The sequence below is a fragment of the Eschrichtius robustus genome, chromosome 16 (genome assembly GCF_028021215.1).
Source record: "Eschrichtius robustus isolate mEscRob2 chromosome 16, mEscRob2.pri, whole genome shotgun sequence".
Lineage (NCBI taxonomy): Eukaryota > Metazoa > Chordata > Mammalia > Artiodactyla > Eschrichtiidae > Eschrichtius > Eschrichtius robustus.
In genome coordinates, this window is record NC_090839.1 from 91,306,268 (window position 1) to 91,332,003 (window position 25,736).

General features: G+C 53.2%; 1 protein-coding gene across 1 annotated transcript; it reads right to left on the reverse strand.

The window, feature by feature from the left end:
• Positions 1 to 6,160: 6,160 nt before the first annotated feature.
• AMZ1 (archaelysin family metallopeptidase 1) lies at positions 6,161 to 24,200 on the reverse strand. The gene is made up of 6 exons (XM_068523752.1): positions 23,897 to 24,200; positions 22,683 to 22,850; positions 12,473 to 12,601; positions 11,999 to 12,144; positions 11,270 to 11,446; positions 6,161 to 6,709 (listed from the first exon to the last, which is right to left on the reverse strand). The coding sequence occupies exons 1-6, from the start codon at positions 24,198 to 24,200 to the stop codon at positions 6,161 to 6,163; spliced, it is 1,473 nt and encodes a 490-aa protein (XP_068379853.1).
• Positions 24,201 to 25,736: the final 1,536 nt, after the last annotated feature.

Below are 25,736 nucleotides of genomic sequence, written 5' to 3' on the forward strand. Positions count from 1 at the left end.
TAAACTTTGGGCAGATTGACCGGAACAGAAGAGGTGTCTAGTGGATGTGTGTTGGGTGGACGTGTCGTGGATAAATAAAGTCTCCCAATCTGTCCACATCAGCAAGGATCCGAGTCTCTTGAGAGGAGGCCCTTCCAAGGAGGAGAACAGACCATTCTCTTTCTAGAAGGTGCACACACAGTGAAAGTGCTGGCGACACTGCAAGTAGATTCTAACGGGCACTGTGCATTCCAAGCAAGAAGGAACTACTTATTACATTCAAGTGATGAACTCTCTTGTTTTCAGTTAGACTTCTAGAATTTCCTCCTCTTCCCTCAGGATTCAGGTTCTGTAGCATTAATTTGGAGAATGAAAATGTAATATGTAAGCATTAAAAAGTTGAATAACAATTTATTCTGTACGTCAAAGTCATCCATAATCCCGGTATTAAGATGCCTGCGTGTATGTGTGTTTCCACTTGGCTTCTGGACTTTTAAACATAAGAACGAGGCCCATCAAGTCGTTTAACGAAGTTGTGATTGAAGCTCACGTAATCTGACGAAGTTGTTGCCACTGAGAAAGGCCTGTTTTGGAGGCCAAAGATGGGGGGCGCCGAGGGGCCACGGTCCCGTGGACCTTCCTTCACCTTTTTCAGGCCTCGCTCCTGCTCGGAGCGTATGACAAGCGGGGGTTGAGCTAACGAGAGCCCCACTTCTACCGGCTGATTCAGGGAGAAGCGGGAGAGGGACGGGGAGGCCCGAGGACAGAGGAAGAAAGAGGAGTGTCGACCTCTACTCCCAGAAGCTCCCGCAGCCTTGGTCCTGCACACCTGAGGTGAGGTGGCAGCCCAGACGCCACTGTCCCCGCCATCCACCGAGGGGACTGTCCCCAAACGGACGTTCAGAAGAACGGCCCTGGTCTCTCCCCAGGGGCAAGGGTGGACGATGGCTCGGTGCCAGTTCAGGTAGACGGGCAGCCCCTCCCTGCACTGTTCGCTGCTGGCACAGGGGGCCGTGCTCCCCGCGCCCCTGCCTTTGGCACGAGGTGCTGCTCTCGGAAGAGCTGCTGTCTGTACCCTTGGGCCCCCGTGGGGCTCTCTCCTCTCCTTCCAGGAACGCCTTTGCCACCAGCTCCGCCCCCCCCCCCCATTTACCCAGGAGGGCGGCAGGGCTTCCCAGGGGCGTCCCCACTGACAGTCAGCTGGGCAGGAGGACAGAGGCAGGCGCAGCCCCCGCTGCCCGCCCCCCACCCCCCACCCCCCCAGCATCCCCCCAGCTTCGGTCCAGCGTAGACGGTCAGCCCCGCCCCCCTTTTGAAATCCCCTCTTGCTTTGGACAGGCACTGCGAGAAACAGTGAAAATAAATCACCTTTTGTGGCTCAAAGGCTGAAGGAGGGAAAGAGGAGGAGCTGGTCGGCCTCCACCTCATCCGGTGGCAGGTGAGTGCCGACTGCAGGCGCCGCGCCAGCCTGGGAGCGGGTTTCCTGACTCCTTCCCCGCAGATCACGGGCCAGTGAGAGGCCGTCAGACAGACATCCGCGTGGTGACCGCGGAACACCATAAGGACCACACGGTAAATGTCTCAGACCATCCGGGGGACGCGAGGGAAGCCACGCGGGCCTGGCCGTGGGGCGTTTCGGCTGCGCCGTGGCCGGGGAGGACGGGAGGGCCCAGAGCAGAGAGGAGGCTGACGGAAGCGCTGCGGCAAGGCACGTGCGGTGGCCTCGCGGGGACCTGGTGTTGCTTCCGGCTAGTGTGCGGAGAGCCGGGGCCGTGCGCTAGGTGGGATGCCCCACGGGTCCCCTCCGGCAGCCCAGGAGTCGCCTCTTTGACCAGCGCGTCCTCGGCCGCCCTGGGTCGCCGCTGGGGTGGGGGCATTGGACTGAACACGTAGTGGCCCCAGGACGCCTCTTGGAAATTGTTTTTTAAAATAAACCCCTGACATAGCTCGTTTTCATCTGTCTCTTTACCCAAGAAGCCGAGTTCAAAAATAAGTCTCGGTTATTCTGGGCTCTCCCGGATGGAGGCGCTGGAAGAGGTCAGGCTCTTCACACGGGTTTCAGCAGCTCCCAAGGCTGTGGTTCTTGTCGGCCACGCAGTAGGCATTTCCCAGATTATTCTCAGCGCTTAGCTTCCACAGCCTGTCGTTCTAGGGGCCGTAAATCTGTTTCCTGGGGTTTCCTTGGAACCGGGCTCCTCTGTGGACAGTCGTCCCTACAGCCACCAGGACGGATCTGGCTCCGCTAGAGACTCCAGCGCTGGGGCAGGCGGGGGTCAAGGGCCGGCTGGGCCTGGGGTCCCCGGCGCCAGCTGCCCTCTTCAGCCTGGCCGCAGCGGGCGAAGGCGGCCTGGAAGAGGCCTCTGTCCGCTCCCAGGGCGCGTGGGCTCCAGCTCAGGTCGGGAGCCGCCCGGCAAAGCCCTGATCTTCCCGGTCTTCACCAGGGTAAAAATATTCCTGCTGGGGACTCGCCCTCTTTATACAAACAATCAAAGCCCCAGCGACTCCGGGCTTTGTTTACCTTGGCATCTTCGCCCGAGAGAGCCGGCCACCCACCCACCCACCCAGGCCGTTCCTCGGCCCTCTGGGGAGTCTCTGGGCCAGAAGTGCTGCAGCCACTAGGCAGCTTCTTGGCCACCTTAGAAGCCAGGGCAGAGCCAGCAGGGCTGCGGCCCAAGTAGGGAGTCCGGGGTGCAGGCCTCCCAAGCCTTGTGCTTTCCTCCTGACTCTGCCTGCTCAGACTTTCCCGGTGTGCTTTCCTAAGACCCGGAACACGCAGGGCCAAGTCAGAGGAAACCCGCTCGGAATCTCAGCCCCTGCTTCGCAGCCTCAGGCAGATGACCAAACCTCTCAGCTCCCTTAACCATAAAATGGGATCAGGGTATCTACCTTGCAGGGATGTAAGAAATTCCCTGGTACTTAGAAGGACAGGTTCAAAGGGGGGCTTTATTTGCAAGGACGAGCTCCCTGTCTTTCCCCAGATGGATGAGAGTCTAGCCGCCTGGCCCTGCCTGGCGGGTCTGGAGAGCAGCTCCTGTGGCCCCGCGAATGGACCTTGTGTGTGTGTGTGTGTGTGTGTGTGTGTGTGTGTCCGTGGAATGCTACAGCCGCTCCTTTGAACTTGGTGGGATCTAAATTTGGACTCTTTGCTTTAATATTAGCTGCTTGGCTAAGCTATTGTGTGTTTATTTTTTTAAGCCCTTTCAGAGATTGCTTTCCTCCCAGAAAGGTCTGAATCAGATGTCCCATGGGACAGTATTAACAGGCCCACATCCCTCCCCCGACCCACGCTCTGGAAACAGGGGGGCCAGCAGAGGGGCTCACGGGCTAATCCCACTTTCCTGCCCCGCAGGTGGGGAGGAAGGAGTTGAGAACGATCCTCCTCTCCCTCCTCTGATGATGAGTTTGGGCTTTGGGGAGGAAGAGGGGGAAGAATGAGAGGCAGGAAGAGGGTCTGCCACCTCTTGACCAGGGCCCTGCTTCTCATCCCCCTTAACCAGGACGCAGTTTCCACGTGTGTTGAGGCTACTTTTGAAGGCACGCGTGGATGTCCCAGCCCCATCTCACACAGGACCGGTGACACAACGCCACGACCCCAAAGTATTTTTAGCTCCATTCAAGCCCCTCCACCCAGTCCCACCAGAGAGTGAGGGTCTCTGAGAGGGTCCGTGGGAACGCTCGGAGACCTCTCCTCCTGACTTGCAGGGCCTTTGACAGATAAGGAGTTGAGAAAGCATGAGATGAGATGGCAGTGACTTGGTGCTTTTGCATAAGTTAAAAACCAGGCCCTTGTTTCTCAGAAACCGTTATCTGAAGCTATTTCAGCTCAGCCCCGTTAAGGTGCCCAACTGTACCATGTCTGAGCCTGAACTTGGTGAGCCGTGATTTTGCTATGGGAGATGGCGTTCGTTATCCCCTCCTCTGCCAAAAGCCGCTCCCTGGGGACTGTCCCCAACTGCCCTCCACCCCCAGCAGGGGCAGAACCTGGGCTGATATTTGAGCAGAGGAAGGAAGCTATGATCTCTGCTCCTAAACGTTTTACTTTCAAAACTTTCCTCCCAGCAGCTATCTTTAAAAAGTGTCCTCCATCTGCAACTGGTGAAGGCCGTGGAGGAAGTGGCTTGTCCCTCCCCACTTCAGAATGCTTTTTTGGGACACTCGTCACAGTTGGGAGCCAAAGGCCACGGGTGCAGACAGACGGCACTAAGAATCTCGTAACGACCCCCTTGAGCTCCCTCCCTCAGTCTGAGCCAGGCTCTTCCCTCTTCGTCACCCGTGTGTGTGCTTACATCATTCCAGCCGTCAATCTTTTGCAGAAGAAAAACAGGTAAGATTTTGTCGCAGGTATGATGGCCAATCCGAGCAGCAAGTGCTAACCGGGGCAGGTTTTTCATAAATGTTTGCTCACCTCCCAAGCTCTCCAGAACTTCACCACACCCCTATGAAGAGGTGGGATCTACATCCCCTCCCTGTGTGTGAGCCTGGGTGGGCCTTTGAGGCGGCCTTAACAGAGTACGGCTGAGTCCTGAGAGGCTACACGTCTTCCACGTGACTCCAGGAAATCCCTCCTTTGGTAGCCAGCCGCCACACTACACGGAAGCCCAAGCCACCCGGACAGAACCAAGGCCCTGGCCCTCGGCCATCACACGGCAGCCCTGTGAGTGAGCTGTCCTAGAGCGGGACTCTCCAGCCCAGCCCCAGGGGCAAACCTTCCCCACCAAGCTCTGTCCACACTGCCGCTTTCTGAGCTGGATAGGTTGCTGGGGTTTTAAGCCACTAAGGGGTGAGTGGTTTGTTCACAGTGACAGACACCGAGGCCTCCTTCTGTTCCTCCGTCATGCTCTCTGTGGGGTCGGCCCCAGCACACTTTCTGCAGAGCCTGGCTCGTCCTCTTCTCCCCATCAGTTACCTCTGGATCCTTGTGATGCATCTTCAACCCCGTGCAAAAGAGAATGCGGGTCTGAAGAGCTGCATCCTTGCTGCTTTATCTTCAGGATGGTCTCATCCCTTCACATCTTTCTGGGGCTGGAACCTACATCACAAGGAGGCTTCAGGCGTCCTTGCTTGGGTGGCGACCCTCCTGATTCTGTATTTGTAGTTTGTACCGTTTTTCTTAGAAGGCCCCCCAAACTGTCTAAGCTATGCACAAAACGTAGGAACCGCCCCTGTTCTTGCCTCTCTCCAGATGGGAAAACAGCTGCTCCTGAACGCATCCCTCCGCGGGAACTCTGCTGTCCGGACGAGAAGCATCTCTCCCCGGGACTCGTGAGCAGCAGCCCGCGGCATTTGATAATGAAAACAGGGTCAGTCGGTCAGGAAAACCTAACAATCAAATGTGTGTGTTGCACCTAAAGGAGTTTCAAAGAACCGGAAGCAATGTTTGACGAAATTAATTAAAGGAAGACAGACAATTCTACTGGGGTGATGGATATTTTAACATCTAAATCACCTGTTCTCTCAGCAACTGGTAGAACTAGACCAAAAAACACAGACACAGGTGTTCTGAACAAAACTCTCATCTCCTTGCCCTCACTGGTGTTGGGGTCCAGGCCACCTTTGTCAGAAAACTGTCCTGAGGATGGAGCCGCGGTTTGCTTTCACCTCTGCAAGTCACAGCAGGCAGCAGCACCTTCAGACCTGCACGCGGGACACCCTCCCTTCCCGCAACAGTTGTCAGAAGAAGTGGCACGTCTCTGGGCACATGGTCTGGTAGGCGGTGGCCACCCGGAACTTTCAGGGAGACGCTCACGCGAAGTTCCAAGGGTCAGAGTGCGGTTAGCGCCGCAGAAAGGGGCCCTTTCCATGGGCTTGGGGTCGGGGGAGGGGGTGGGGGGGAACCTTGCAGATTGCAACAAGACCCCCTTTGCCTCCCTTTGAGCGGAGGACCCACCTTGGGGCCTTGCAATCTGAGTTCGCCGTAGCAGAGCCCCGAGCCCCAGGCCGCAGGAGAGACAGGCACCTGCCCGGCACCTGCTCCGTGCGGTCGGGTGCGGCCCGAGGACGGCTCTCGGGGTGCCTGGGACCCCGACCCCCACCCCGGCCGCGCCGCGAGGCTGTGGTCGGGGGTGCGGGGGCCACGTGCAGACGGATCGCCTTCCGCTCCCCGACACAGGCCCTTCCGCCCGCTGCCGGGCCCGCAGCGCCCCGGGGACAGGCAGGCGCCGGACGAGCCGCACCGGCCGTGCTAATCGTCCTCCGCCTTCCGGCGCCGCGAGGACGCCTCGGCCCTGGACGGTTTGCGAGCGCTCAGCTTCCGCCTGAGGGAGGAGAACTTGTCGCCCAGGACCCGGCGCAGCCCCGCGCCGTCTCGGCCGCAGGGCGGGTCCTGCCGGGGGGCCGGGAGCCGCCCCGTGAACAGGTCCCAGCGGGCCAGGGCGTCCACGGCGCCGTCCACCCGCGCCAGCTCCTCCTCGGTCACGTCCCTCTCCAGGGCCTGGATGCAGGCCGCCAGCCAGCGGCCGTGCTCCGCCAGCGCCTCCCCCGGACTCTCCGCGGCCGCCAGGGAGCCCAGCCCGTCCTCGGGCTCCAGCTCCAGCTCCGGGCCCGCGGGCAAGGCGTGGCTCCAGGCGTCCGGGGACAGGGGCTCCGACAGGCCGCTGCCCGGCTCCGAGTCGCTCTCGCCGCACAGGCCCGAGTCCGCGCTGCAGGGCAGGGTGTCCTCCGACACGGACGGCTCCCCCGCCGCCGGCCCAGGCCGCGTCCCCGCCGCCGCTAGCGTCCAGGTGTACAGCCTCTACGAGGGAGAGACGCGGGCTGAGTCGGCCTGTCCGGCCCCTTCCCTCGCCAGGGAGCCGCCAGGAGACCCAGCCCCTCTCCCGAGGGGACCCCACTGTGCCCACGACCCAGGGCGAGTGGCAGTCTGGTGTCATAGGGGCCCTCGGAATGGGGCCTCTAAAGACAGACGGCGAACTTGCGGGAGCTTTGCAAGCCTGACCGTTATTCGTGGATAAATTGAGCTGACTTGTTAACACTCCGTTCAAAGCAAAGGGAATGATGGTTTTCCCACATCCCACTAGCACCTCTGCGCGTGGTGCATCCGGGCATCGGAGACGCCAGCGGTCAGCTACTGCCCACCTCCTCCCCGCTTTCCTCCCGTGATGGCTCACAACTGGCCGTGGTGGAGTCTACACCATGGAAACGGCAGATAACTCCCAGTCGAGGCTTTTTCCTTAGAGGGCGCTTACCAGCACACCGCTGACTGATGGGAACAGATCCAGAGCAGGCCCGGGGCGCCCCCCTCGAGGTTAGGCGTCGTGGGAAAGCACGCGTCAGGGGAGGGGGACGAAGGGCCTGAAAGTTCGGGTCCGATAGGCGAGCAAGACCCCAAGAAAGGAAGTGGTGAGAAACCCCAGACCTTCTGCAGGCCGCCGCTGCCCCCCCTTCCCCTTACACGCACACGAGGATGATGGGCAGCTTACGGCCAAGTCCCCAGCCCTGCGCTTGGTGGGGCAGGCACTCCGGTGACGGTGACGCCCACGCCCGTCGCATCCTGCTGAGCGGCGTCAGCCGGTCGGCAGCAGGGGCACCTCCCTACGGGGGCGCTGCCTCTGGGTCCCCTCTCCAGCGAGGCAGGCCGCCTCCTCAGTGCCCCTCGACGCGCTATTTTACCCCAGAGACATTCAGGGGAGACCCAGGCCGGGAGGCAACTCTGACCTGGACATGCCCAGCCCCGTGTTCAGGGGTCCCCAGCCTGGGGTCCCCGACCAGCAGCACCCTGGGAGCCCGTTAGAAACGCAGAGCCAACCCCTCCACAAGCACCGAATCGTAAACTCCTGCCTGTCCGACAGCCTCTCCCCCGAGTCCAGCACCTGGACCCAGTGGGCTCCAGAAGCTGACCGTCTCCAAGAGGAGGATGGGCTTCCCAGAACCTCAGACACAACGAGATTCACTTAAAGCGTCTGGCTTAAAACTTTGGGTCTTAAAATTAAGCCCAAGCTGTTTTGTTAGTGGGCCTATGCCTTCATTCGAACAAAAAACTTTTTTAACTTGGTATTTTCATCCAAAGGTGGATTTAAAGAAGAAATTACCACTCTTCCAAAAGATTGAAGAGGAGGGAACACTCCCAAAGACATTCTATGAAGCCACCATCACCCTGATACCAGAAACAAAGATACCACCAAAAAAGAAAATTACACGCCAATATCTTTGATGACTATAGATGCAAAAATTCTCAACAAAATATTAGCAAACCAAATCCAACAACACAGTAAAAAGTTCATACACCACAACCAAGTGGGATTCATCCCAGGTTCACAAGGATGGTTCAATATATGCAAATCAATCAAGGTGATACACCACTTCAACAAAAGAAGACAAAAACCACCTGATCATCTCAATAAATACAGAAAAGCATTTGACGAAATTCAACATTATGATAAAACTCTTACCAAAGTGGGTAGAGAGGGAACATATCTCCACATAATAAAAGCCATTTATGACAAACCCACAGCCAACATAATACTCAACGGTGAAAAGCTGAAAGCCTTCCCACTAAAATCTGGAACAAGACAAGGATGCCCACTCACACCACTTCTATTCAATATAGTACTGGAAGTCCTAGCCACAGCAATCAATCAGACAAGGAAAAGAAATAAGAGGTATCCAAATTGCAAGGGAAGAGGTAAAACTGTCACTATATGTAGATGACATGATACTATAAATAGAAAACCCTAAAGACTCCACACAAAAACTACTAGAATTGGTTGCATTTCTTTACACTAGCAATGAAATATCAGAAAGGGAATGTAAAAAAAACAATACCTTTTAAAATTGCACCACAAAATTAAAATACCTGGGAATAAACCTGACCAAGGAGGTGGAAGTCTTATATGCTGAGATCTATAAAACATTAATAAAGGAAACTAAAGAAGCTGATTCAAAGAAATGGAAAGATATCCCATGCATTTGGATTGGAAGAATTAATATTGTTAAAATGGCAATACTACCCAAAGCAATCTACAGATTTAATGCGATCCCTATCAAATTACCCATGACATTTTTCACAGAACTAGAATAATCCAAAAATTTATATGGAACCATAAAAGACCCAGAATTGCCAAAGCAATCCTGAGGGGGGGGGGGGGGGAAGCAGGAGGCATAACCCTCCCAGACTTCAGACAATACTACAAAGCTACAGTAATCAAAACAGTGTGGTATTGGCACAAAAACAGACATGGATCAATGGAACAGAATAGAGAGCCCAGAAATAAACCCACACACCTAAGGTGAATTAATCTTCGACAAAGGAGGCAAGAATATAAAATGGGAAAAAGCCTCTTCAGCAAGTGGTGCCGGGAAAGTTGGACAGCTGCATGTAAGTCAATGAAATTTAGAACACACCCTCATACCATGCATAAAAAGAAACTCAAAAGGGCTTAAAGAGTTAAACAAACATAATACATGACACCATAAAACTAGAAGAGAGCATGGCCAAAACATTCTCTGACATAAATCATACAAATGTTTTCTTAGGTCAGTCTCCCAAGGCAATAGAAATAAAAACAAAAATAAATAAATGGGACCTAATCAAACTTACAAGCTTTTGCACAGCAAAGGAAACCATAAACCAAACGAAAAGACAACCTATGAAATGGGAGAAAGTTTTTGCAAATGAGGGGACCGACAAGGGCTTAATCTCCAAAATATACAAACAGCTCATAAAACAATAACAAAAAAAAAACAAACCACCCAATCAAAAACTGGGCAGAAGACCTAAATAGACATTTCTCCTAAGAAGGCATACAGATGGTCAATAAGCACATAAAAAGATGCTCAACATCACTAATTGTTAGAGAAATGCAAATCAAAACTACAAGGAGGTACCACCATACACCAGTTAGAATGGCCATCATTAAAAAGTCTACAAATAACAAATGCTGGAGAGGGTGTGGAGAAAAGGGAACCCTCCTACACTGTTGGTGGGAAGGTAAACTGGTGCAGCTACTATGGAAAACAGTGCGGAACTTCTTCAGAAAACTAAAAATAGAATTACCATATGATCCAGCAATCCCACTGCTGGGCATATATCCAGACAAAACTCTAATCCAAAAAGATACATGCACCCCTACGTTCACAGCAGCACTATTTACAAAAGCCAAGACACAGAAACAACCTAAATGTCCACTGACAGATGAATGGATAAAGAAGATGTGGTACATATATACAATGGAATACTACTCAGCCATAAAAAAAAGAATGAAATAATGCCAATTGTAGCAACATGGATGCAACTAGAGATTATCATACTAAGTGAAGTAAGTCAGAAAAAGACAAATACCATATGATAATCACTTATATGTGGAATCTAAAAAATGACACAAGTGAACATATCTATGAGACAGAAACAGACTCAGACGTAGAGAACAGACTTGTGGTTGCCAAGGGGGAGGGGGGTGGGGGAGGTATGGACGGGGAGTTTGGAACTATTACATATAGAACGGATAAACAACAAGGTCCTACTGTATGGCACAGAGAACTATATCCAATATCCTGGGATAAACCGTAATGGAAAAGAATATACAAAAGAATGTGTGTGTGTGTATATATATATTATATATATATATATATATATATATATATATATATATATATATATATATATATATGTATATATATATATTATATATATATATATATATATGTATGTATAACTGAGTCACTTTGCTGTACAGCAGAAATCAACACAACATTGTAAATCAACTATACTTCAATTAAAAAATAATAAAAAATTTTTAAAAAGAGAAAATAACCACCACCTGCCTTTGAACTGTGAACTCAGAGTAAAGTTTCTGAGTTTGCAAACGAACTTCCCCGTTGGATAAGGTTCCTCCCTGCAGTGGAGCAGATGGACCCGGTTCCCTAGGGTCCCGCTTGGGCCCTGCTCCCCGGCAGTGCCTCGTGCGGACAGCAGAGGGCAGCATCGCCGCGCTGGCTCAGCCCCCGCGCAGGGCGGGGCCGGATTAAGAGCAGCGCCTGCCTTTCCACAGTGATTCTTGGTTAGTCTGGTTCCGCCTCCTCCTCCGGAGGGGCTGTGAGCCGATTAGGGAGAAAGTGATGCTGGGGAAGCCCCCTTGGTGATGCCAGAACCGGCCTGAGTACCGGAAGCCCTAGGACAGGGTCTAGTACGCGGTCAGTGGCCGGTAAAGACCGGCTCTGCTTAGGGTTGCCTGGGAAATAAAAGCCGTGCGCCCCTGTGGTGACAGCCACCGGCACTGGGCCAGGCGCCTGGCGGAGGACTCAGCCAGACCCACGAGATCCGCAGACCTGCTCACCCCTCCCCCTGCCCGCGGCTCACCTTGTACCTGTCCACGAGCTTGAAGCCCAGGACGTGCTGCAGCTTCCGCAGGCAGATGGGGCAGAGGTCCGGGGGCCGCCGCAGGGCCTCGTCCAGGCTGAGGGCGCCCTGCATGAGGCAGCGGAGCCAGCGGCAGTTCCCCAGGCCCAGGAGGTGGCAGAGCTCGTGGCACGTGACCTGAGGGAGAAGGTCCCCACCGCCTTGCATCCTGGAGCCCGCCCCCCGCCGACCCCCGGGACCCCTGGGTGCGGGGGCTACTCTGGGCTCCAGGGAGAAAGGCAAGCTGGAGTGGTCAGCTCTGGGGGCCTCAGAGCATGGAGGTTTGGGTGTCAGACAGACGAGGGCTCAAGTCCCAACCCTGCCGCTTGAGAGCTGTGTGATCTTGGACAAAGCACTTGGCGTTTCTGAGCCTTAGTGGCCACAGTCCCTGAAGCGAAGAGTGGTCCTCAGCACTGTGAGGACTGGACAGCGTGATTGGCTGGACGCAGGGGGCTCGATGGCTGTCCACTCACGCCCTTCTCTCTGATTCCACACCTAGCATCTTCCTGGAGCCCACCACCCGCCGATCCCCGGGACCCCTGGATGCACAGGGCTCGATGGCTGTCCACTCATGCCCTTCTCTCTGATTCCACACCTAGCCTCTTCCTGGAGCCCACCAGAGCCCCCAGCACCCCTCCTCTTCCTGTCCCCCGTCTTCTCCCGCCACCTGGGCAGCACCCCAACACCCACCTTGCAGCACTGGACCATCCCCAGGGCGCTGAAGCACACGGTCCGGCCTCTGTCCTCCAGGGGTGCCTCGGGGGCCGGGTCAGGGGTGCTGGGCCCCCACTGCAGGGATTCCCCCGAGAACCGCGCAAAGCTGCAGATGCCCACTTCTGGGGAGAGGCAGAGAAGCGGGGGCACCAGGAGTGGCCTCAGCTCAGGGAGCCCACGGGCAAAGCCACCCTCCTCAGGATGCACAGGTCCTAAAGGCCCTGCCCTGCCAGCACGTCCCCGTGAAGGCAGCCCCGGGGCAGACAGCCCCTGGCCCAGGAGGGGCGAGAACTGGGACTGCAGGTTCAAGAGAGCATTTCCATATATGCCCATTCTCTCCCCCAGGAGGGGTTCTGGGAGAAACAGCGAGGGGGCTGATGTCCCCACGTGTTCCAGGCCCTGTACCCGAGCCTCAGGGCTGAGGCAGGAGGCCCCCAGATGCCGGCTCACCATGCCCTGGAAGGAACGTGCCGAAGGTGAAGGTCCAGGCCTCGCGGGGGTACAGGTCAGACAGCGTGAGGCCCAGCACGCACAACGCATCGCCCGGCTTGCTGCTCTTCAGGAAAGACAGGATGCCGTCTGCGGGGACAGGGCCAGAGGGGGCAGTGAGGAGGTGGCTGAGGCCCCCCTCTCCGGGCCCATCCCCCTCGTCCTCTGCCTGGGACCAGCTCGTCCCACAGTCGGACGCAAGCTAGTGATATTCCATGAAAAACTCAGACTGAGGCCGAAAACTCAGCAGCCAAGCTGCACCATGGGAAGCGGGCGCTACGGGCCTGGGCCTCGGGGGGAAGAAAGAGCTCAGGTTTGGACAGGGTAGTCCAAGTGGGGACACCAGAAAGGCCGCCGGGCCAACGAGACCGGTGTTGGCGGGAAGAGCCGTTGCAGCCTCGGGCAGCTGACTGGTGGCCCCAAAGACGTGGCATCTCATCCCCGGGACCTGGGCGTGTGTTCCTCACCTGGCAGAAGCGAGCGGATGTGATTAAATTAAAGGTCTCCCAGTGGGAAGGTGATTCTGGATTACCCAGCTGGACCCGATGGAATCACCAGGGTCCTCACGAGAGGAGGCAGGAGGGTCAGAGAGAGCTGAAGGGGCCACAGCGCCGGCTCTGGAGGAGGAGGGGCTGCAAGGCCAGGAAACGGGGTCTCCCCGGAGCCTTCCGAAAGAGCCAGCCCTGCCGGTGCCTGGATTTTAGTCCTGGGAGACTTCCATCCTCAGAACCGTAAGAGAACGAGTGTCGTTTAAGCTGCTATGTCACTGCTAAGTAACTGGTTACAGCAGCTCCCAGGAGCGCGGGTGTAGACTAATGCGGCTGAGGCGGGGGGGATGGAGCCCGGGGCCGGCGGGGTGTGAAGGAGCCCCGAGGGAACAGGCAGAGCGGCTGCGAGGTCCACGACCAGGAGAGGGTCTCAGAGTGATGGGAGCGAGAGGGGAGGTGATACAACCAGGAGACAAAGACCTTTTCCAAGGGGTGCGGCTACCGAAAGGAGCTGAGAAGCAGGGTGGCGGCTGGAGGGGCACAGCGGGCCAGAGAGCGTGTTAAGACGGGAGAAGAAGCAGCAGCTTGTCCGTCTGAGGGGGGACGGCGGGGAGAGCTGCTGGGTGGGTGGGAGCAGGCGAGGGCAGCGGGGGGAGGGCTCGGGCGGTCCATGAAGGGCAGCTAGGCCAACAGTCCGTGACGGGGAGCACGGATGCAGCAGGCGGGGAGCCGCCGTGAGGGAAGCTTGGCAGTCCCCCTTTGTCTGCATTTCCTCAGCAAAAAAAAAGCAAGGTCGTTGTCAGAAAGAAGAGGAAGGAGAAGACCTGAGGGCCCGGGGCGCCGGGCACCACCCAGGACCCCTCGGGCCTACAGTCGTGCATTGAGGGGGACCACCGGAGGGTGCGTTTTTCTCCAGTCGCGTCCAGCTGCCGGGGAGACAGGAGTCGGATTTACCCAGGTGTGGACAGGAGGGGAAGAGGGTGGCCGAGCCGGGAGGGTAGAAGTCAGGGCAGGAAGCAGATCCAGACAGCGAGACGGGGGAAGGACCAGCGGGTTGTACCTGATGATCAAGGAACCGTTAGCAGGAAACTGGGGAGACGTCGGGGGGGGGCGTTGAGAGTGAGATGCTTGAAAGCCCCGCTGCAGAGATGGCACAGTTGTGGGTCATGACAAGGCCTAGCCCAGCGCTGTCCGTAGAAACACAGTGTGTCCCGCATGTGTGACTGAGTTTTAAGTTTTACTAATTTTAAAGTAAATTAAAACATCAAATTGATTTTAATAATATACGTATTTTTGGACTTCCCTGGTGGCGCAGTGGTTAAGAATCCGCCTGCCAATGAAGGGGACACGGGTTCGAGCCCTGGTCCGGGCAGATCCCACATGCCGCGGAGCAGCTAAGCCCGTGCACCACAACTACTGAGCCTGCGCTCTAGAGCCCGTGTGCCACAACTACTGAGCCTGCGTGCCACAACTTCTGAAGCCCGCATGCCTAGAGCCTGTGCTCCGCAACAAGAGAAGCCACAGCAATGAGAAGCCTGCGCACCGCAACGAAGAGTAGCCCCCGCTTGCCGCAACTAGAGAAAGCCTGTGCGCAGCAACAAAGACCCAACGCAACCAAAAAAAAAAAAAAAAAAAAAAAAACAACGTATTTTAACCTAACATATCCAAAATTTTAACGTCATCAAGTATTAAAAAGTTAGTAAGATGGTTCACGTAGGTGTTCATGCTGCGTCTCCAATGCGGGTGCGTCTGTGTGTTCAGTAGCCACATGCGGCCAGTGGCTGCTGTCCGGACAGCCCAGGCCCAGGTGTGACCTTGGGACGAGTGGCTGAGACCTTGGAGGAGAGACCAACGAATGTTAGCTCTTAAGGTGACACTGACAGTGATGATTGTTGCCGGTTGAGCTGTGTCTCCACAGAGAGATAATGTGGAAGTCGTAATGCCCAGTACGTGAAATGTGACCTTACTCGGGGACAGGGTTTGCAGATGTAATCAAGTTAAGGTGAGGTCAGAAGGGTGGGCCTAATGCAATTCGCCTGGGGTTCTTCTAAGAGGAGAAGCGACACAAGCTACATGATGATGGAGGCCGAGGCTGGCCCAAGGACCGCCGGCCGCCACCAGGGGTGGAGGAGGTGAGGAAGGGTCCCCCGGAGCGTTCAGAGGGAACGGGACCGGCCAACACCTTGGTCTCAGAATTCTGGTCTCCGGACCGTGAGATAATACACTTCTGCCGTTTTAAGCCACCCAGTCTGTGGTGCTTCGTTACAGCGGCCGCAGGAAACGAACACAGCCATCTAAACCACGTAATCTGACCACGGGAATCCAACCTCTCATAGCCTCTGCACGCCACCTGCTTGCTGAGCCCTCCCGGGCCCCCTTCCTTCCCAGTGGCCCACGAAGTCTAGGGGGGCAGAGATGGACACCCGGACCCCGGCACCACAGCCCCTGGGGCACCTGGACAGGTGCTGGGTTTCCCCCGAGTCGGGCGGAAGCAACAGCAGGCGTGATGGCGCCGCCCGCCCAGGGCAGGAGGGGCGGGGCCCAGGCCGGCCATTGCTCCTCGGGCCCCGCTCAGACCCTCGGGGGCAGGGGAGGGCTGTGCCCAGCGAGGCAACGAGGCTGCAGTCTGGGACAGAGGAGGGGGCACGCCACCACTGGGACGGCACCCACCCGGCCAGTAGTCCCTGCCAGCCCCAGAAACTCAACACCAGCTGTAACAGCACACTACCTGCCACTGCGAGATAACCAAACAAGCCGAGTGGAACACAAAGAACAGCTTCTTAAGGCATTGAAGGCGGGGGATGGGTGGCTACAGGGGGGCACGGAGGAAGGCTTGGGGGGCGAGGCAAGCTGTTCTACACACTCTTAGGGTGATGGCTACGTGATGTGTGTGTGTGTGTCAGGACTCAGAACGGTTACACCCAGAAGGAATAATTTCTCTATATGTAAATTATGCCTCAATAAACAGGACTTTTAAAACATCAGAGACCTAATGAGAAACTAGAAACAGGGAGAAGATTAGAATCCCAAGAGATGGAGCTGAACTGTTTCTGAGACGGGGGATGGGAAGGTGACCCTGATGACACAGCCCCTGCTCTGCCTGCTGCCCCAAAGGGCCGCGCCCGGGAGAGGAAGGCTGTACTCCTGGGGTCATCGGGGTGGCCCAGACCGTCCGCTCCCTTAGGTGCCTGGCCGAGGAGAAATAAAATCCTCTCTGCGAAAAAACTACATCATCCCAGGCCACAAATTCTTCTAAGTTAAACTAATTTTTTCACATAAGACGTCCAGCTAACAATCAAAAATAAGACACACAATGAGGCAAAATAACCAAGACGGAATTAGCAGAAATAGCACAAAGAGCAACATGGGCGCTCCAAATGCTGGACTCACAGACACAGATTATAAAGCAACTATGCTCATAGATATAAATGCTAAATGTAATTTTAGCCGGGAATTGGGAATGATGAGAAAAGTGACACTGGGACTTCCCTGGCAGTCCGGTGGTTAAGACTCTGAGCCCCCAATGCAGGGGGCCCAGGTTCCATCCGTGGCCAGGGAACTAGATCCCACATGCATGCCACAACTAAGAGTTCACATGCCACAACTAAGGAGCCGGCGTGCTGCAATTAAGGAGCCCTCGAGCCGCAATTAAGGAGCCCGCCTGCTGCAACTAAAACCCGACACAACCAAATAAACAAATAAATAAATTTTTAAAAATTTAAAAAAAAGGGACACTGCTGCATCAAAAAGAATAAAATACCTAGGAATACACCTAACTAAGGAGGCAAAAACCTGTACTCGGAAAACTATAAGACACTGATGAAAGATCCTGGGACAAGATGACAGAGTAGAAGGACCTTGAGCTCACCTCTCAAGCGTACACCAAGAAATCACAACTAACTGCCGAACGACCATCAGTACAAAAGACTGGAACCTACCAAAAAAGATATTCCACATCCAAAGACATAAAGAAGAAGCCCAAAGAGACCGTAGAAGGAGCACATTCACAATATAATCAAATCCCATACCCCACAGGTGGGTGACCCGCAGACTGGAAAACAATTATATCACAGAAGTTCTCCCACAGGAGTGAGAGTTCTGAGCCCCACGCCAGGCTCCCCAGCCTAGGGGTCAGGCATCAGGAGGAGGAGCCTCCAGAGCATTTGGCTTTGAAGGCCAGTGGGGCTTGAGTGCAGGAGCTCCACGGGACGGGGGAAACAGAGACTCCTTCCTCTCTTGGAGGACGCACACAAGGTCTTGTGTGCGCCAGGACCCAGGGCGAAAGCAGTGACTTCATAGGAACCTGGGCCACAGGCCAACCTGATGGTCTTGGAGGGTTTCCTGGGGAGGCCGGGGGCAGCTATGGCTCACTGTGGGTCCGAGGACGCTGGTGGTGGAGATACTGGGGGATGTTCATCAGTGTGAGCCCTCCTGGAGGCCGCCATGTTAGCACCAAGACCTGGCCCCACCCATAAACATGCTCCAGAGTCGGGGCACCTCAGGAAAAACAACCAACAGGGCGAGAACACAACCCACCCATCAGCAAACCGGCTTCCACAGACTTCCTGAGTCCACGGCCACCTCTAGACACACCCCTTGACACGGCCCTGCTCACCAGAGGGCCAGGACCCAGCCCCTCCCACCGGAAGCCTGCACAAAATTGCTAAACCTTTAGCCAGGCTCATCAAGACAAAAAAGGGGGGGTGCCCAGATCAATAAAATTAGAAATGAGAAAGAAGTTACAACCGACACCACAGAAATACAAAGAACCATACACAAAAATCTGTTGCATTCCTATACACTAACAATGAAAGCTCAGAAAGAGAAATTAAGGAAACGATCCCGTTTGCCATCGTATCAAAAAGAATAAAATACCTAGGAATAAACCTACCTAAGGAGGCAGAAGACCTATACTCTGAAAACTATAAGATGCTGATGAAAGAAATCAAAGATGACACAGACAGAAAGACATACCATGTTCTTGGATCAGAAAAATCGATATTGTCAAAATGACCATACTACCCAAAGCAGCCGACAGATTCAATGCAGCCCCTATCAAATTACCAAAGACATTTTTCACAGAACTAGAAAAAATTTTTATGGAAACACGAAAGACCCCGAACAGCCAAAGCAATCTTGCAAAAGAAAAACAGAGCTGGAGGAATCAGGCTCCCTGACTTCAGACTATACTACAAAGCTACAGTAATCAAAACAGCATGGTTCTAACAAAAAAACAGAAATGTAAGAACAGATACTATAGAATTCCTAGAGGAAAGCATAAATCATAGCAGTATTTTTTTGGATCTGTCTCCTAAGGCAAAGAAAACAAAAGCAAAAATAAACAAACAGGACCTAATTAAACTTAAAAGTTTTGCACAGCAAAGAAAACCATAAACAAAACGAAAAGACAACCTACAGAATGGGAGAAAATATTTGCAAATTATGCAACTGACAAGACATTAATCTCCAAATAGTTCACACAAATAGTTCATAGAGCTCAATATAAAAAAAAAAAAAAAAAAGAACCACCCAATCGAAAAATGGGCAGAAGATCTAAATAGACATTTCTCCAAAGAAAACATACAGATGGCCAAAAGGCACATGAAAAGATGCTCAACATCACTAATTATTAGGGAAATGCAAATCAAAACTACAATGAGGTATCACCTCACACCAGTCAGAATGGCCATCATCAAAAAGTCTACAAAAAATAAGTGCTGGAGAGGGTGTGAAGAAAAAGGAACCCTCCTACACTGTTGGTGGGAATGTAAACTGGTGCAGCTCCTATGGAAAACAACATGGAGCTTCCTTAAAAAACTAAAAATAGAGCTATCACATGATCCTACATTCCCACTCCTGGGCACGTATCCAGAGAAAACTGTAATTTGAAAGGATACATGCACTCCACTGTTCACTGCAGCACTATTTACAATAGCCAAGACATGGAAGCAACCTAAATGTCCATCAACAGATGAATGGATAAAGAAGATGTGGTATATTCATACATGGAATATTATTCAGCCATAAGAAAGAATGAAATAATACCATTTCAGCAACATGGATGGACCTACAGATTATCATACTAAGTGATGTAAGTCAGAGAAAGACAAATATCATATGATATTGCTTATATGTGGAATCTTAAAAAGAATGATACAAATGAACTTATAGACAAAACAGAAACATAGAAAACAAACTTATGGTTACCAAAGGGGAAGGGGGGGAGGGATAAATTAGGAGTTTGAGATTAACATATACACACTACTATATATAAAGTAAGTAACCAAAAAGGACCTGCTGTATAGCACAGGGAACTATACTCAATATTTTGTAATAACTTATAAGGAAAAAGAATCTGAAAAAAATAGATATATATGTATGTATAAATGAATCACTTTGTTGTGTACCTGAAACTAACACAACATTGTAAATCAACTATACTTCAATTAAAAAAAACACAAAACAGTGAGAGAATAATGAAGCCAAAAATAAAAATAAATAAATAAATGTTAAACTACCCTCACGTTCCTGGAATAAATACAAGTGAGTTGTAATGTGTTTTACATATTTCTAGATTTGATTTGCTAATATTTTCCATTAGAGTTCTTATTATATGAGAAATTGGTTTCCAATTTTCCTTAATAATAATGTCTGTAAAATTTTGGTATCAATATCTTGCTGTTCGTATTGAAAAGAATGCAAAGTGTTTCTACTTTGTCTCTCTTTTGGAAGAACAAAAAAGGCACTGATGAAAGAAGCTGAAGATGACACAAACAGATGGAAAGATATAACCATGTTCTTGGATTGGAAAAATCAATATTGTTAAAATGACCAAAGCAATCTACAGATTCAAAGCAATCCCTATCAAATTACCAATGGCACTTTTTTCACAGTACTGGAACAAATAATTTTAGAATTTGTATGGAAACAAAAAAGACCCCGAACAGCCAAAGCAATCTTGAGAAAGAAAAACAGAGCTGGAGGTATCACACTCCCTGAATTCAGGCTGTATTACAAAGCTACTATAATCCAAACAGTATGGGGGACTTCCCTGGTGGTGCAGTGGTTAAGAATCCGCCTGCCAGTGCAGGGGACCACAGGTTCGAGCCCTGGTCTGGGAAGATCCCACATGCCGCAGAGCAACTAAGCCCGTGTGCCACAACTACTGAGACTGCACTCTAGAGCCTGCGAGCCACAACTACTGAGCCTGTGTGCCACAACTGCTGAAGCCCATACACGTAAAGCCTGTGCTCCGCAACATGAGAAGCCACCATGGTGAGAAGCACACACACCGCAGCGAAGAGCGGCCCCTGCATGCCGCAAATAGAGAAAGCCCATGTGCAGCAGCAAAGACCCAACACGGCCAAAAATAAATAAATAAATAAAAACAAAAAAAACCAGTATGGTACTGGCACAAAAACAGAAATATAGATCAATGATACAAGATAGAAAGCCCAGAAATAAACCCAGGTACTTATGGTCAATTAATCTATGACAAAGGAGGCAAGAATATACAATGGAGAAAAGACAGTCTCTTCAATAAGTGGTGCTGGGAAAGCTGGACGGCTACATGTAAAGAATGAAAGTAGAACATTCTCTAACACCACATACAAAAATAAACTCGAAATGGATTAAAGACCTAAATGTAAGACTGGATGCTGTTAAACTCCTAGAGGAAAACATAGACAGAACACTCTTTGACAGAAATTGTAGCAATATTTTTTTGGATCCATCTCCTGAAACAAAAAAAAAAAGGAAAAATAAACAAACAGGGACTAATTAAACGTAAAAGCTTTTGCTCAGCAAAGGAAACCATTGACAAAATGAAAAGACAACCTACAGAATGGGAGAAAATATTTGCAAATGATATGACCAATAGGGGTTAATATCCAAAATATATAAACAAGTCATACAACTCAACATCAAAAAAACAAACAATCTGATTAAAAAATAGGCAGAAGAACTGAATAGACATTTTTCCAAAGAAGAAATGGAGATGACCAACAAGCACATGAAAAGATGCCCAACATCACTAATCATCAGGGAAATGCAAATCAAAACCACAATGAGGTATCACCTCACACCTCACAGAATGGCCATCATCAAAAAGAACACAAATAACAAATGTTGTCTAGGATGTGGAGAAAAGGGAACCCTCGTACACTGTTGGTGAGAATGTAAACTGGTGCAGCCACTGTGGAAAACAGTATGGAGGTTTCTCAAACAACTAAAAATAGAGCTACCATATGATCCAGCAATCCCACTCCTGGGTATATATCCAAAAAAAAAACAAAACATGAGGCCCAATGTTTATAGCAGCATTATTTACAGTTTCCAAGATATGGAAGCAACCTAAATGTCCATTGACAGATGAAGGGATAAAGAAGATGTGGTATATATACATATATATATATATATATATATATATATATATAATGTATATATACACAATGGAATACTACTCAGCCATAAACAAGAATTAAATATTGCCATTTGCAGCAACATGGATGGACTTGGAGAGCATTTTGCTAAGTGAAATGAGTCAGAGAAAGACAAATACTGTATGATATCACTTATATGTGGAATCTAAAAAAATAACAACAAACTAGTGAATATAACAAAAAGAAACACACTCACCAATATAGAGAACAAACTGGTGGTTACCAGTGGGGAGAGGGAAGGGAGGAGGGGCAATATAGGGGGAGGGGAGTAAGAGGTACAAACTATTAGGTGTAAAATAAGCTACAAGGATATATTGTACAACACAGCAAATACAGCCAATATTTTATAACTATAAATGGAGTATAACCTTTAAAAATTATGAATCACTACATTGTACGCCTGTAACATATACTATTGTACAGCAATTATACTTCCATAAAATTTTTAAAAAGTGACACTGCTAATTTGAAAAAGAATCCACTAAAAACTATAGAACTGAAAAATATAACTGAAATTTGGAACTCTATCTATGGGTTTAATAGCATATTAGGTGCAGCTAGAGATAGAATTAGTAAACTGGAGGGTGAGAATAAAACTGGGATGAAATACAAGGAAAGGGGAAGAGAGTGAGGAGGGTGAACACGCATCCCATTGGAGTCCTCAGTGGGGGAAAGAACGAGGCAGAGGCAGCACTGGAAGAAAGATAATGGCTGAGAATTTCCCACAGCTAATGGAAGACATCAGTCCACTCATCCCAGATCCAACATCAGCCAGAGACAGAGCCCCAGCCCCTTTGTGGGGACCTCCCTAAACTTGAGTCTGGGTCTCCTGTACATCTGAGAGCCCCCAGTTCATCTATGCCTCTCAACCCAGCCTCATTCTCCAGCTGCCAGTGACCCCCTGGGGAATGATGGGGTCAGAGAGCTTTGTAAAGACAAAAAGCTAGAGGGGCCTTAGAAGGCTGCGGCACCTGCTCTGTGTGCCCTTGAGTTTTCCGGTGGACACTGGGCTGTGTGGTCCAGTCTCCACACACTTCTGAGCGGGGAAGGGAACCCTTGCCTCAGTCTTCCTTTTCTAAAGGCTGGGAAATAGATATTTCCTCCCCCGAGAAAAGCAGGGGGATTCCTTCCTTCTCCTAGGCTCCTCCCTCCCACCTTTTGCCTCCAGAAAGGGCTTTTTGCCAGGCGGCGGAGGCCGGCCCTTGCGCTGGCCTGACCTGTGCCTACACCGCACGCACTCACCTGTGTGGAGCTGGAGCCTGTCCGAGTCCTGACTGGGGCGTGACGAGCAGTGGATGGACGCGGCCGCCACCGATGGCAGGCACCTGACCTGCAGGCCCAGGAAGAAGGCCTCTGTGCAGCTCCGCAGCTGGTCCAGAAGCGCGCCGCCTGCCGGCCCCTCGCTCAGATCTGGGGGCGGAGCAGTGCCATCAGGCGCCCTGCCCGCTCCTCGGAGCCCCCATCTGCCTGTGCCCAGCGCCCTGGACACGGACCAAGGCTGGAAGCCGGGAGGCCTGCGATAAAGTGGCTGCAGCGTCCCCAGGCCAGCGGGAGATGCAGCAGGAGGGGTGCCTGCAGGCCTCTGGTCCTCAGGGGCAGGAGGGGTGGGCAACGAGCCTGTGTGGGGCAAGGCCTGCCTTGGCATGCAGAGCCAGCGGCCCGCTCCCTCAACCCCAGCACCTGGCCAGCAAGCCCCGCAGAGCCTGGCCGAGCCATCTCGGCCCTTGGTCCACGCACAGCCCCTCACACCTGGTGTCCCCAGTCTGAGCGCTGGAGGACCATGCAGGAGTCCCCGAGTCCCCGCCAGGCCCTGCCAGTGTCTCCAAGTACAGCCTCGGGGTTAAGAGCCGGGCACTGGGGTCAAATCCTGCCTCTGCCAACCACCAGCTCTGTGACTCGGGCAGGTCAAGTGACCCCTCCCAGCCTCAGTGTCCTCACCGATGAAGCGGGGTGACCCTGACCCCAGCACCCCACACCGCAGAGGAAGCAGCCAGTACAGTGCCTAGGACGGCGCTGGCTTCAACAGATGGGGCCAGGACGGCACACGCGGATGAGGCGGCAGCTGCGGGTAGAACAGGGCAGTGATACTGCCCAAAGGGTCCCAGGGCCCTGGGCTTCTGAACAGTGTGGAGCTGGGGCGGGCGGAGAGCTGAGCCTCACCCCCGAATCCCAAGCACACCAGTACATCCCCCTTCATATCAGGTCCCGCCTGGGGTGCAGGCACAGACATCCCCACCTCATGCTAGATCTAGGCCCTCGTCCCCCCGCCGGGGTGTCCTGATGGCCCAGGATGCCACCCCCCAGCTCATCACCACTTGCTGCCCCACGGGGTCCACGCCCATGCCCGCCGGCACCCACGGGCTGCAGGTACCCACGGGCTGCAGGCATGCACGGGCTGCAGGTACCTATGGGCTGCAGGTACGCACGGGCTGCAGGTATGCACGGGCTGCAGGTACCTATGGGCTGCAGGTAAATGTGCTTCCGAGCCAGGCTCTGCTTCCGGGGCGCCAGGGCGGCGTGGAAGGTCTCGAAGTCCTCGGGAACCTCGGGGCGACTGAGGAGCCAGTCGAAGGCCGTGCGGATGAGCAGCGTGCAGAAGAACGTCCTCCGGGGGTTGTAGGCCTCAGCCAGGAAGAGCCTCTCGGCTGGGGAGAAGGCGGACGTGTAGAGCTGCCGCAGGGCCGGGTCGGTGGACAGCAGCGCATCCTTCAGGGCCCGGGGGCCGAAGCTGAACTCCTGGGCCGGCCGGCACTGCAGCATGACGGGCCTGGCCACGCTGGGGAGGCCCCGCGGCCGCCCATGCACCGCCCAGGGCCTGGCCACCAGCTCGTGCACGGCCTTCCCTCGGGCCGAGCGCAGCGGCCACGTGGGCTCCCGGCACGTGGACCAGAGGCCGAGAGCCCGCGAGGCCCAGCTCTGCCTGGCGTTGGGCCTCCTCGGCAGCAGCAGGCGGCTCGGACACCCTCCGGCCCGTCGGCACCTGCGGGGAAACGCCCGGCTGAGCCTCCGGCCGTCCTCTCAGGCCCGCGGAAGGGGCTCTGTGGGGAGGAACGCACCCCCAGGACACGGCACCTGCACCCGGCCAGGCCAGAAATGCCGTTTTCCCCTCTTCTCGGGGGCCGGGTCTTTAACCAGCACCAAGTGTGGGGAAGCGTCCGCCCTCCCCCGAAGCAGGGATGCGGTTTCCATGGAACCCTGGTGAGGACAGCGTGGACGCGCCCCTTCCCAGCCCTCAGGAGGGAGGGCGCGCTGGCAGTGAGACCCCCTCACCCTTGTGCTGAGCACCTGCCAAGCCAGAGGCCCCTCCACCAGGAAACTAGCCACCCCTGAGCCCTCTGTGGTCACCCCACCGCCTGGGCCACCTCAGCGCCTGCAGCCACCGGCTCTCCCAGTGAGGGCCCCGTGGGCCTGCGGATGAAGCCGCGATGCCCGAGTCCACGTGGCCACGCCATCCACGGGCTGGACAAGTGTCTGTGGGGAAGGAGAGCCAGCCCCACAGTGCCGGCTGCAGAAGTTCCCTAGCACAGGCGAGGGGTGGGCACACGTGCCGAGCGTGGAAGCATCAGTAGGGAGACATGGGCAAGCAGCAAAGAGCACTTTAGCTGCTGGGGGAGGCCAGGCAGGGAGGGGGGACAGATGGGCGGGGGGAACGGTGACAAAGTCGCTTCACAAAGTGGGGTTTTCCTCCGGACGCAGGAGTGGGGTCTGGCTGGTGCATCCCGGGTTAATCAGAAACAACGCGCCCTCCCACCGCACACCCTGAAAAGCTACCGGGAAGGGATTGGCTGCTGTGGGCTTGACTGTGTCTCGGAGGGGGAGGCGACGGAAGGAACAAGCCAGAGAAGAGAAGATGCACAAAGTAACAGATCAGGAGTAAGGCGAGAAGTGCGCTCAGGCGGGTCCATGATTTAGAAAGTCAGGCAGATGCGCAAACCCATGTCTGCAGAGCACAAAGTCGCGAGGCCTCCCAGCCGAACTGGAGAAACAGGAACGGCCTTGTTTTTGTGGGAAGAATAAAGAAATGAGACTGTACTCCCTTTAGCTAACCTCAGTTTAAAATGTTCATCCAGAAAATAAATGCATATGTGCATACATGTGTGTATGTGTGCATATATGTACATGTAAACATATACACATATATTCATATAGAGGGGGAGATTGGGTGTATGTATAATTTATAAATCTTCCTCCAGAAAATTATACACGTGATTTTTTTACAGGGATATTATATACATGTGTGCATATATACACACATACATACACACATGGATGTGTTTTTTCAGTTAATTGCTGGCT

Excerpts from the sequence above, each read along its gene's own strand:
- AMZ1 (XM_068523752.1), bottom strand. The coding sequence starts at position 24,200 with ATGCTGCAGTGCCGGCCGGCCCAGGAGTTCAGCTTCGGCCCCCGGGCC. Across the intron at positions 11,447-11,998 it reads GGATGGTCCAGTGCTGCAAG|GTCACGTGCCACGAGCTCTG; the intron begins GTGGGTGTTGGG and ends CTTCTCCCTCAG. Across the intron at positions 6,710-11,269 it reads AGCTCGTGGACAGGTACAAG|AGGCTGTACACCTGGACGCT; the intron begins GTGAGCCGCGGG and ends TCTCCCTCGTAG.